This window comes from Pleurodeles waltl, chromosome 1_1 (genome assembly GCF_031143425.1).
Source record: "Pleurodeles waltl isolate 20211129_DDA chromosome 1_1, aPleWal1.hap1.20221129, whole genome shotgun sequence".
Taxonomy (NCBI): domain Eukaryota; kingdom Metazoa; phylum Chordata; class Amphibia; order Caudata; family Salamandridae; genus Pleurodeles; species Pleurodeles waltl.
Window position 1 is genome coordinate 177,407,593 of NC_090436.1, and position 12,200 is coordinate 177,419,792.

General features: G+C 40.2%; 1 protein-coding gene across 4 annotated transcripts in view; it reads right to left on the bottom strand.

Annotated features, from left to right (window-relative positions):
* ATP8B1 (ATPase phospholipid transporting 8B1) overlaps nucleotides 1-12,200 on the bottom strand; it is a 306,728-nt gene that overhangs the window by 218,100 nt on the left and 76,428 nt on the right. For all 4 annotated transcript variants that reach the window (XM_069220066.1, XM_069220071.1, XM_069220080.1 and 1 more), the window contains exon 2: nucleotides 5,217-5,473. In XM_069220066.1, the coding sequence (XP_069076167.1) occupies nucleotides 5,217-5,445 (229 nt within the window). In that variant the 5' untranslated portion in view covers nucleotides 5,446-5,473. The remainder of the gene's footprint in view (nucleotides 1-5,216; nucleotides 5,474-12,200) is intronic.

The window sequence follows — 12,200 nt, forward strand, 5'->3', positions numbered from 1 at the left end:
TTCACTGCGGTAAGGTATGGAATAAAAGGATGACCAAGTTCACAGATAGCCCAGGTTATGAAGCCAACTGCTCTCATGTTGTACCTTATCAAGCAGAGATAAACAGTAACTGAGAAAGAAGAGGATAGCGGGGATATCATTTGTTATCTTTAGTGTATGCTTTGACCAGGTATTGACTTTGAAAGAAGAAACCTATTACACAGGACGTTTATTCAAGGTTCTTAAAAGGAATAAAAAACAGAACTATTTAAATTAAAGTGCTGAAGGAGCACTACCAAAGTTAATATTCACAAAGGAACAGACTTTAGCTAAAATGACTGATATAACAACACACATTAGAAGTGCAAGGGCTAAAGTTGCATTTCCAAAAATTACAATTTTAAGCAATTAATGCAAAGCACACTAGACAGACTGAGCTTAAGAAACCGTTGTTGGTCTAGTCTAAGCAGACTTAAACCAGGGTAAGGCCCTTTACACTAAATCAACAATATTTTATTATGATAGTGTGTGTACTACAGAGGATTTGTACCAGGATTTCCTGTGATTGGCAAACCAGTAACTGATATAAATTAATAATATTACAGATCACAGAGAAGGTGAAATTTAAAAAGAAACCTGTAACAAGTTATTATAAAACTTGTGTGGAGCTTTTTGTCTAAGATGAACTATACAATGCAAGCAAGCATTTGATCAGTAAATCAATAGGCTTACAAAGACTTGGTATTGAACTATGCAGAACTACATTTCTCATATAATCTCCAAGTTGATTAAATCAACATGGGCAGGTATTTCGAAGGTCACTCTATTTTAGAATATTTCAAAATGATAGCTCAACAGTCTGACTGCCAAAAGGATTTTTGTTACTTGTGTCGAACAGATGTTTGCAATAGTCACCCCTAAAGAACTGTGAGCAGCAACCCTCAAACTGAATGCTCACACTTTCTCTAGCTTCATTATATGCATCCTCTGTCTGTATATTCCTATATTTTGGCTAACCATCAAAGTATTCGTCCAGCTGCTTTACTGCAATATTACACTGAAGCTGATTTTCACCCACATGATTAAGGTGGTAATACATTTGGTCATCTCACCAGTAGGTAAGTAAACAGTAAAGCTTTCTTTCTGATCTATAGCTTGACTTATCAGTTGCTTTTATGTAAACACTCAACATCTACAACTACACCCTCCATCTCACAGCAGGTCTTCCAAGTTCTTATGGAAAAAGTTGGGGAGGGGGTTACACTCGATGTCATTTAGTTAGTAAAATATAATGACTACAAATCCCTCCCAGTTCATTCTATTCTTGCCTGTAAATCCTCCGTTACCTACTGTTTCGTATACCTGTTACATTCCTTCACTCGCGGGTGTGCCCATGAGGCTACATGTCAAACTTTAAATGACCCTGCTTCTTCCACCTTACTGCCAACACTTGCTCACCTTTTTAACTACTCTAAAGCGCTTTCACTTCACCACTCTATTGGGAAGTTTGAGGAGGACTAGACATTGTCCACAAAAGCTCTCAACCTACCGGATTAATATACAAGGATACTGCTTCAAAATGTGAATCTCTACTCATCTAAAACGTTATCGCCGACCTTTATAACTTCATAGCGTCTTCTCTGCAGCCATCAATCTCACATATAAATTTTACATTTACTAAACTATAATTCCCTTTCTTGACTTTTTCTCCAAGATCATATTAAAACATCCCAACCCTGAAAATAATTTGAGGTAAAAGAAAGCTCACATACATGGATTCTTTCTTCCAATAGAAATCACCCTTAAGAGTTGTGTCCACATTACAGAAGCTGCTTGACTTGATTGAACTACCAATAAACTACAGTTATATGCAAACCCAGGCAGAGCTATTCATGAAAGTTCTATGGTAAACAAGTGATGATGGCTGCCAAGTCCTCTCTCTGCTCTCAATATAAGAAAAACGTGAATACAATCAGTCTAAACTGGCACCTAATGCCAGTGAGACTGAAAGCTTTGTTTGGGCAGTTTGACGCTTCTTGGAGGTGGGGGGGGGGGGGGGGGCGGTACAATCATTGGGGTGAAATGCTTAACATATGCAGGATATGTACATCTACTGAAATGCTTTGGCAAACAATCTTATATGAATCAAAAAGGTTACAAAATATAATTGATCCACAAGAGAAGAAGACGTCAACTCTGTCACTAAACTCATCATTTTAATAATACAAGTGATCTTGGCTGCAAGTTTGATGATAGCCTATAGTTAGGAAATATCCGAACACCCTTTTAGCCTGGCTTGATGAACTATTGTATAAAATATCTAAACAAGCACCACCTTTTGGCAACTGTGAAAAATAAGAGCAGCAAATTTGATAATAGGGGCCTTTCCTCAGCAATGTGAAACATGGCATCTCATTAACATATGCCCACAGCTGTCGAAACTACTCAAAGCCTGGACTCACCACGACTCTATAACACGGTATATTATTGTTCTGCAACATCTATTATACGTTTTGGTGATTTAGGATGAATGCTAGCTTCTTTTGCCTTAGTGCACATTTTATTCTATTACTTTAGGTTGAATGTACTCACTGTGTAAGTGTTTTCTTTCAGTCCTATACCAGAACTCATTAATACTAAATGCCTCCTCTCTAACTCAGAATAAGTTAATCCATTGTACTAACCTGTGGTCTTCCTGCATTAATGAAAGATTACTAGTAGCGCACTTGCTACCCGGTCACAAGTCGTACAAATTCAAGTAGGCCCATGGGCTCATTCAATTTGACAATTTGGTTGAAAACCAAATTTTGCTCCATGTCAAATGTTTAATGTGATCTATGAAGACATATGAAGGTATCGAACAAAATAATCTTTGTTTTTTAACATGCATTCTCTAGATATCCCAATTCACTTCAGCGGGATCGCGGGATCGGGTAAGCAAAAACCTTCATTGCTGTAACAAAAAGTGAAACAATATACAGTCTGTTAATGCAGAGTAGCAAGACTCCGTGCATTCCATCACGTGTACAGACACCAGTGTTACGTGAGACCTGACCACTGCATTCTAGCTCACTAGTGCAAGGGCTGCCTCCGATCCAGTGTAACAATGAGGATTCAAGTTAAGTATTAGAAAGCATCTCTGCTAACCACAGAGCTGACTGTGTCCTGACTGGAACTGTGAGACTCTCTCAGTATACCACTCTCACTGGCGACAACAGAGCATCTCCCCCAAGCAATGTCTGCCATCTTGCGCTTGCCTCCAAATTTGTGGAGGCCACCTTCCAGCTACTATTCTACTATCAGGCTGTTAATTTGATAGTAACTGACACAGACACCACTAGCAGATTGCAAAGTAGCATCAGATCTCTCCTTCAACCCACTTATCTTCAGATAACTTCTACAATTTTACAAAAGATTGCAGCTCATCAGGATCACCAGAAGAGCCATGCTGCCAAATACATTCAAGGGCATCCTCATTAATAACCACAAAGTGGGAGCTGTCAAACTCAGGTGTTTAGCTTCAGGGGTTGTTTGGAGTGTGACACCCGATGTATAAATGCATTCTTTGCTTGGTAGTTGGGTCTTTGTGTGGTCTGCAGTCACTCTTTTGTTTTTTTATCTTTGTGAGCCATGACTGTAGTCATGAGTACCCAGGACAAACTGACAGGCCCAGGAGTGACAGTCAAAGGCATAGCTTCAGCAGTGGTGTCTGGGGTGTGGCAACCCTCAAGTGCATTCTTGGTTTTGTAGTTGAGTCAGGGGTCTGCGAGTAGGGCCAGTTATATCTGTGCAGTTTTTCTCATTTCATTAAGAGATTTTAACGTGTTCATTTTTAGGTACAGCCTACCAGGCAGCATAGCTGTCTGGTTTGCTAAAAACATTTTAGGGGCATTCAGAAAACTGACCTAGGAATGCATTCTGCTTGTTGCTTACCATTGGCCTTTTGACCTGTAATTCACATTTTGTGGCTATTTGGTGGCTTTATTTGCCTTATGCTGTCCAGCTTGAGTTTTTCCCTCCTGTTTATCACACCTTGTATACTGTGTGCTTCCATAAGCTTGTTTTCTGCAAACATGCCTTTAAATCTTGTTCTTCTTGTGTCACATTTGCTGTGCACTCAAAAGACAGAGGTCAAATGCCAGGCTTTCTCTTCCAGGGAGCTTGGTGTTTATTTTTCTTTCCCTGACTTCAAGGGGAGAGCATTTATGTGACAATGTTGCTGGGTACCATGTAAGACAAGAAGGGATGAACTTTTTTATTTTAGCACACAATAAAAAAATGAACTGTGAACGTTGCACAATATATCAAAATTAATACAAATGAAGCAGTGTCGTGGAAACAAATATTTGAATATGATCAATACACTAGGTAATGACATTTGCACACATTACTGTTTGAGTGCAGTAAAACCGTATGTATGTGTATATATATATATATGATGCTCCACTCCACTCCAATCTATGCCCCTCCACACTACTTACCCTACTCCAATCTAGTCCACTCCACTTAACTTCAGTCTATCCCCCCTCCAATGTTCCCCAGCCTACCCCACCCCACTCTTCTACAATTTACCCCAATCTACTCCACTCAAATCTACCCCAATCCAGGCTACCTTATGGCACTCCCCTCCACTCTACCACAATATACCCACACCACTCTACCTACCCCACTCTACCCCCACACCATTTCTATCTACCCTACCCCTACTCTCCTCCTCTGCTCCCACAATCTCGCCTTAACTACTCTACCCCAATCTCGCCTTATCCACCCCACCCCAACCCACAATCTACTCCACCTCAATCTACTCCACCACAATCTGCCTCAATATAGTCCACTCCAATCTACCCCACTCTACCATTCTCCACCCCACTCTACTCCAACCTACCCACTCTACTCCACCCTATTGTGCCCCACTCCAATCCACCTAATCTACCCTGCTCCAATTTACTCACTCCAAACTTCCCCAACCTACCACACTCTCCAATCTACACCAATCCACTACACTACACTTCACTCTTCCCCCCAAATAACTGCACTCCACTCCAATCCAATCTACCCCAATCCACTGCACTTCAGTCTTCATCAATCTGCTGCACCACAATCTGCCCTGCATCCCAATCTGCTGTACCCAAATAACTCTGTTCTAAATAGAGATAAGTAACCCCTTCTGCACACAATTTACAACACAGGAATTCTTTGGCACTCCTCATTCAAGAATAGATGGGTCCTTTACATACCTCTAGTTAGAGTCTTCTGGCGCTCCTCTGTCTTTGTTTTAACTTCATTCTGTTCAGGCTCAGCAGACTCCGGTCTTTCTAACTCATCCTCTGCTTCATCATCACTATATGGCATGACTTCATCATTGGGCTCTTGGGATTCTTCATCAAATGTTGCATCATAGTCAGAGTCCATATTTGAATCCCTGAAACCCAGGTCCATATTTGGATCATTGAAGTCCCGGTCCATTTCTGTTGGGCTTTGAGTTGGTGAAGGCCTTTCAAAACACAACAAAAAACCATTAAGTGCTGTGAATCATTCTAACTACTGTCTGAATATATATTTTGGGTTGAGCAATAATGCCAAATTCATCAAGCTAAACATTTCCAGGCTCAACACTGGCATCCACCGATTTTACAGTTGATCAAGCAATATGCAAAGTAAATTAAAATATGCTTGACTACTATTGTAATAAGTTAATAAATCACCATATTTAAAATATACATAGACATAATATTTAAGGCAGTATGTTTTACTAAGAGCACAACGGAAACCTATGGTTGTTTGTTTCTGTCTTGACCCCAATTACAAACATGTTTTGGCTTTAAAAAGGTCTAAAAATACAGAACAGAAATAGGTTGACTTTTTCGAAGTCCTAGCTAGCGAAAAAAATGGCTCAAACTTAAAAAAATATAGATATATATATATATATTGCATTGAGAATTTGGTGCGTATGCTTTTCCTGCTTCACAGATCTTATTGGACTACAAGGATATTGAAACTCCAATAGGAAGAGGCAGTATTAAGATAAAAGTCCTGCCCAAACAACCAACAGTACCATTTGCTTTAACAGTCTCCTTACACTTTCATCACAATAGAAACTCATCACATCTTTTATTATACCAAACGGCTGGACATTTAAAGCATCCACAATTTCATAAAGGAGCCTTGCTCTGCACAGCACGCCAGTACTTGTTCTCTTTAGGAAGAATACACTGAATTTGCGCCTGTTTACAGACCACTCATAAGGTGATCTACATTTGCACCCATGTCCTGTACAGCACACATCAGATTTAACCCCACATGCCCTGCCAAAGTGATGAATGTAGTTGCTGATGGAGAAAGCCATGGAGGTTATTTCTACCGATTGATGTGCACAGTGAATGTGGCTATTGTGTCTGCCTGCAGAAAACACTAAAAACAGACTATAGCATTGTCATTTTCCCTGCTTGCCCTGAGGGCGCAGATCAGGGCAAGAAACACGAACAAGCTCAGAAGCTGCTACCACCTTCAGAGCAATCACAGGCAGGGTTGGTCCAGTAGGCACGCACAAACAAACACACATATATATATATATATATATATATATATATATATATATATATATACACACACACACACACACACACACACACACACACACGTATACACACGTATACACACACGCATACATACACACACATGCATGTGAATAAAAGTGCCACTGTAGTGGTGGCAAGCTACGCATGAACAAATTAATAGTGGACTATGTTGTATCTATGCAACCAGATGCAACGGTACCTCAGCAGTCAATGCTTCTGCACAGGATTCCAGATTGTAGATTCCTGGGGAGAGAGCAGTCAGTTGCTGAGCAGGGAGGACCTGCAGGGGTTGTTGTCCTATACTTAAAGAAATCTACCACAACCTTACACTGGAGTTGTCTTTAAAAATGGCGACAAGGGTGGGATCCAGTACTAGAACAAAGAGTCACTAATTTGTGTGAGTCGTCTGGTTGGAGAGGACAACGCAAGAAGAAGAGGTGCAACTCCTGATTCCTCCGTTTCATTGAGGAATTAGCCATGAAAGGATACTTATGTGATGCTAAGTCGGAAGTCCTGGTATGTGAGTGTTGCAGAACCTGCATCGATCTGAGCTTTCGGAAGCCCTGGGCTGGTACGTGTGCTGCCGGTGGGGTAATTATACTTATGCGCTTTGGCGAGTAAGCACATCAATGCAGACTTGCCAGGGAAAGGCACCTGCGTCTTTCGGGAGGCGGTGCACAAATAAATAAATAATAGACAAAAGCCGGCACAAGTGGAGTGAGAGCATAGTAATGGTTATCATTACTGTATATATTTGAAAGGTTCACGCGTCACTCACCGGAGGCAGGAACTGACCCTCTGTGACGTGTGAGAACAGCATGGCATGGGCCCGCCGCAGTGTATCTGGGCTCGGGGACGGCAGAGTGCGATGTTGGCAGAGTGCACACGTTCTGATGCACACGCCTGGTTTACACAGAGCAGTTCAGTGAGATGTGTACGGAAAGAGGAGTAATACTGGCATTTTTTAAAGCAAGCTGCCGGTGGAATAGAAACATTCAGCGTGACAAAAAAATGTAGATTCTGGTCTACGCTACTGTACGGTAGAATTTGATTAACTTTATGAGTATAAGACGCGACGTGGGTTATCGAGGAACATTTTGGAGTAAGCAGACACGGTGCAGAAGCAGACAGCAGTGACTACTTTAGTTATTTTAGTCAATTATTTTAATATGGTGAACTCTCTAACACTTTCAAGTGCTGCAAGATAGTAGTGTGGTTAAACAACTTGCTGAGGGTGAAAGTAATCTATATTGTACAAAGATGGATATCCCATCAATATCTGCTCCTCCCAATTTTTCACAGACTCCATGTACTCGTGAGTGTATGGGAGGACCGGCGTGAGTTTTTTGAGACATACCTGGAAGGGAGGCGAAGCATTTGAAGCACCCACAAAAATTTGCATGGTTAAAACTTAATCTGGGTGTGGAAGGAAGAAACCTTTTAAAGACATTAGCTAAGGATGCTTGAGCCGCATAATCTAATGTGGAAGGTGAAGGGGACGAGGAATCAGAGTCAGAAAAGTAACTTTGGATGGATATATAGAAGCAATGAAGGCATTAGATGACAATTATGGGGGGAAAAGAAGTGTAGTCGTAGAGAGGCATACCTTTTTCTCCAGACAGTACGTGCCTGATTTGAAAACGTTAGCTGCTACATGCAAGTTCAAGGATTTACACGAGGAAATAATAAGAGATCAATTTATTAACAGAACTAGTAATGTCAAGATACAGGAAAGATTGTTAGAATTTAAGGACCCGTCATTGCAAAAAACCATAAACAAAACTAGAAGCATAAAGAATACATCGAAATATTTGAAAGAACTTAGGACAGACCAGGGCAAAAACAGTACTGAGCATTACAGGGTGAACTTAATGAATAAAACTAAAACGCATTTCAATAAGGTGCAGACACTAAGACAGGAGCATGTTACATATGCAGAAGTATTAGCCATACTGCAGATACTACAAGATGCCAAACGGTGTCTGCAATATGTTTTAATTTTTTTTATTTGTAAAAAATGGGGCATTTTTCACATATGTGCAAATTGGAAGAACGAACGAGGAGGGAAACAATCAGTGAATGTAGTCAAGGAGAATAGTGAAGAACACTCTGATGATGAAGAGGATAAGGGAGACAGATTTGGGGTATTAGTTATGTCTGATAATGAAGTGGGAGATATTAAAGAAGGGTATTGTCCACCAAAGTGTATAATGAAAGTAAGTGGCAACAGTAACAGTTTGGGCCGATTCATGTTCTCCATATACCACAATAAATGACCAAATGTGGAATGAAGTAGAGAAATGTAAACTGTTTCCATCAGACATAGAACTGATACTGTGGGGTGAAACTACCATTAATCGGATATTTCAATTGTAAGATAGGATACAAGAATAGATGTGCAGAGGCTGGAGTGTATTTGGTGAGGCATGGGAGAGCCCTTCTGGGATGGAGAGAACAAAAAGCTTTAGGAATTATTTCGGACCCTGATCAGGTATTGCTAACGGGTGACAGTGAAAAAGTAAAATGGACCACAAAATTTACTAAGTTATTTGCAAACATCTTGGGATATTTAGGGAAGTTTGAACACTGTAAATTTTGAGGACATGGAGTGTGCTCAAAGTACATAGGTGAGAAATATGCCATTTGCGCTGCGAGGGCAACCTAAGGAGGAACCGGAGAGGTTATGCGAAGCCAAAGTTATTGAACCAATAGAATCATCTAAATGGCTCAGTCCAATCGTTTTGGCGTGCAAACCAAGTGGCAAGTTGTGCATGTGTATTAATTTGAGAGACCTTGGGTAGACCATCACCTCTGCCGCCTATGAATTAATATCCAGTATCAAGAATACAAAATATTTTTCCTATATAGAATTGCCAAATGCCTATCATCAAATCCAATTACATCCAAAATCGAAACACCTCATATAGTTCATTACACCTGAATGCGCGTTTCAATTTATGCGGATGTCATTCGGATTAGTGTCTGACTCACCAGTTTTTCAAAGGATCATGAATAACATATTGAAATGTATATCTAATGTAATGATATTCAAGATGATATTTTGGTATGGGGAGCAGAAATGGAAAGTCACAATTGTGTATTGGGTGAAGTACTCCAGAAACTGCAAGAGATAGGATTGACAGTGTGGACAAATTCAAGTTTGGGGTGAAGCAAATAGAGTATCTAGGAAATATGCTGTCAGGAGAAGGCGTAAAACCTAAGAGAAATTTGTTGGAAGCGATAGAAAATGCACCACCACCATCTCACAAGGAACAATTACGTTCCTTCCTCTGCCTTGCTGAATATTATTCCAAATTTGTGCAGCAGTTTGCAGAGAAAGTACTTGTGTTAAGAAAATGATGAAGAGCGGGGTCAAATTTGAATGGTTACATGAATGTCAGCAAACATTTGAAAGGACATAAAAGGAAATTGTGAATGCTGTAGCTGTAAAACAATTTGATCCACAAAACTGTGTAATTATGGTAGTGCATGCCTGTGCCTATAGGTAAGAGCAGTGCTAATGGAAAGAAAAGAAGGCCAAGAACATGTGGTAGTGTTTGCCTCACGGACACTTAAGGGTGCAGAACGTACATATTCAGTCATTGTGCTGGGAAGGATACGCTGAGAACAGCAAAGTGGCTGTACCATTTGCAAGAATATGATTTTGTCTTAAAATATGTTCCAGGCAGTAAACATAGGAATGCAGACTGTTTATCTTGTCTTCCTCTACCAAAGTCAGATGAGGATAATGACATGGAGGATGGTGAAGAATGGTTAATAGCCAACATCAATTAATCGTGTGGAGGTGCCATTGATGAAAATGAATGGAAACAAGCCATTTCAGAGGGTGTGATGAAAATGTTGTGTGCATGTTTGCCTTACTCAAACAGTTAGGTGGAGTGTGTAAGAAAATAATTCAGTGAATACAAAATGGTGTTGTCAGAATTATCAACATTAAATGGAATTCTGAGGATAGGAGAGAGTTAAGTGGTACCTGTACGTTTGAGGTCCAGGTTGGTGGAATTGTTACACGAGGGACACAGGGGCATGTCGGATAAGAAGAGGAGGCCCCATACGGATTTTTGTTGTCCTGGTACAGACAGGAAAACACAGAGACGTGTTTGAAATTGTGTAGCATGTATGTGCAAGCGACAAAGCACATAAGTCAGAAGAATCCCCCATTTCATCTACAAAGTTGCCAAAAAAAACCTCAGCAGAAAGTAGCGATGTACATTTGTGGACCTTTTGGTGCCAGAGGAACAAATATGCCATTGTGTTAATGGATTCTTTTTCTAAGTGGCCAGCGGTGACTTTTTAGGAAAGAAATAAAAGTTTTCAATACCATAAATGTTTGTGAAGAGGTTACATACAATGGGCCTCAGCTCATTGCTGACAAGTTCAAAAATTATCTAAAGGAGGCAGGAATGAAACATCACACAACAGCAGTGTATAATCCCAGAGAAAATGGTCTGAGAGGTTCAACCACATGTTGAAGGAATGTGTGAAAGTAGCTGGGGAGCGAGTGCAAGGCTGTCAAGGAAATGTTATGGAGTTATCGTAACACACTTCACTCATCCACTATAGAAACTCCTTTCTGCTTGTTGAAGGGTAAATCAGCTAGCACCAACCTGACACCAGCGTGGATGAACGGGTCAAATATAAAGAAAATAGAAAGGGAAGATATTGAGCAGAGAGTAAGAAAGTACCAGGATAAATATGTGAGCACAGATGATGGCAAACTGAAGAAAAAAAACACACAAATTTAAATGTGGTGATTGGGTAAAAACATTTCAGATATATAGTCAAAGATCTAGCTTATCCAAATGGCCCAGACCAAAGCAAATCCGTAAAGTAGTTGGGAACAATGTACGGTTGGATGATGGTAAGACAAGGAAAATTCGAAATGTAACTTTGTGCAATGATCAAGAATATAACATTTGGACAAGGGAAAGTGATAAGACTTACACCAAACCCAGTATTACAATAGAAAAAACAAACCAAAGGGAACGGATCAAAACCAAACCCAATGTTAGGATAGAAAAAACAAACAGAAGGGAACAGATCAAAACTAGACCTGTTTGGCAGAAAGATGAAGTATGTATATGATATATATTTTGTTAGTTACCATATAAACATATAAAGCTGTGTTCGAGTTTCAGTCAAAAATTGCCTCAAATGTTCTGATTTATGTTCAGATGTATATTTAATTTTAATAAAAAAAGGGGAGATGTGTTATATCTATGCAACCAGATACAACGGTATCTTAGCAACCGATGCTTCTTCGCAGGATTCTAGATTGGAGATTCCTGGGGGGGGGGGGGGCAGATAGTTGCGCAGCAGGGAGGACGTGCAGGGGTTGCTGTACTATAGTTAAATAAATCTACTACAACTTTACACTGGAGTTACTGTCATTAAAATGGCACTATGTGATGCTAACATCTTTCTAAGCGGGCCCCGTGGCAGGCACAGGTGGGTCATTGCACAGCTAAACCTAGTGCTTTAGCCAAGAGCGCAGGTGTCTACCACCAGTAACAGTTAAGCCACCACCAGGTAGCTAATCACAAACTGATTTAAAAAAAACAAATAAAACGGTAATAGTTTTATAAAGCTACTGAATGCATATAGTTACAGAAACAAATAGCC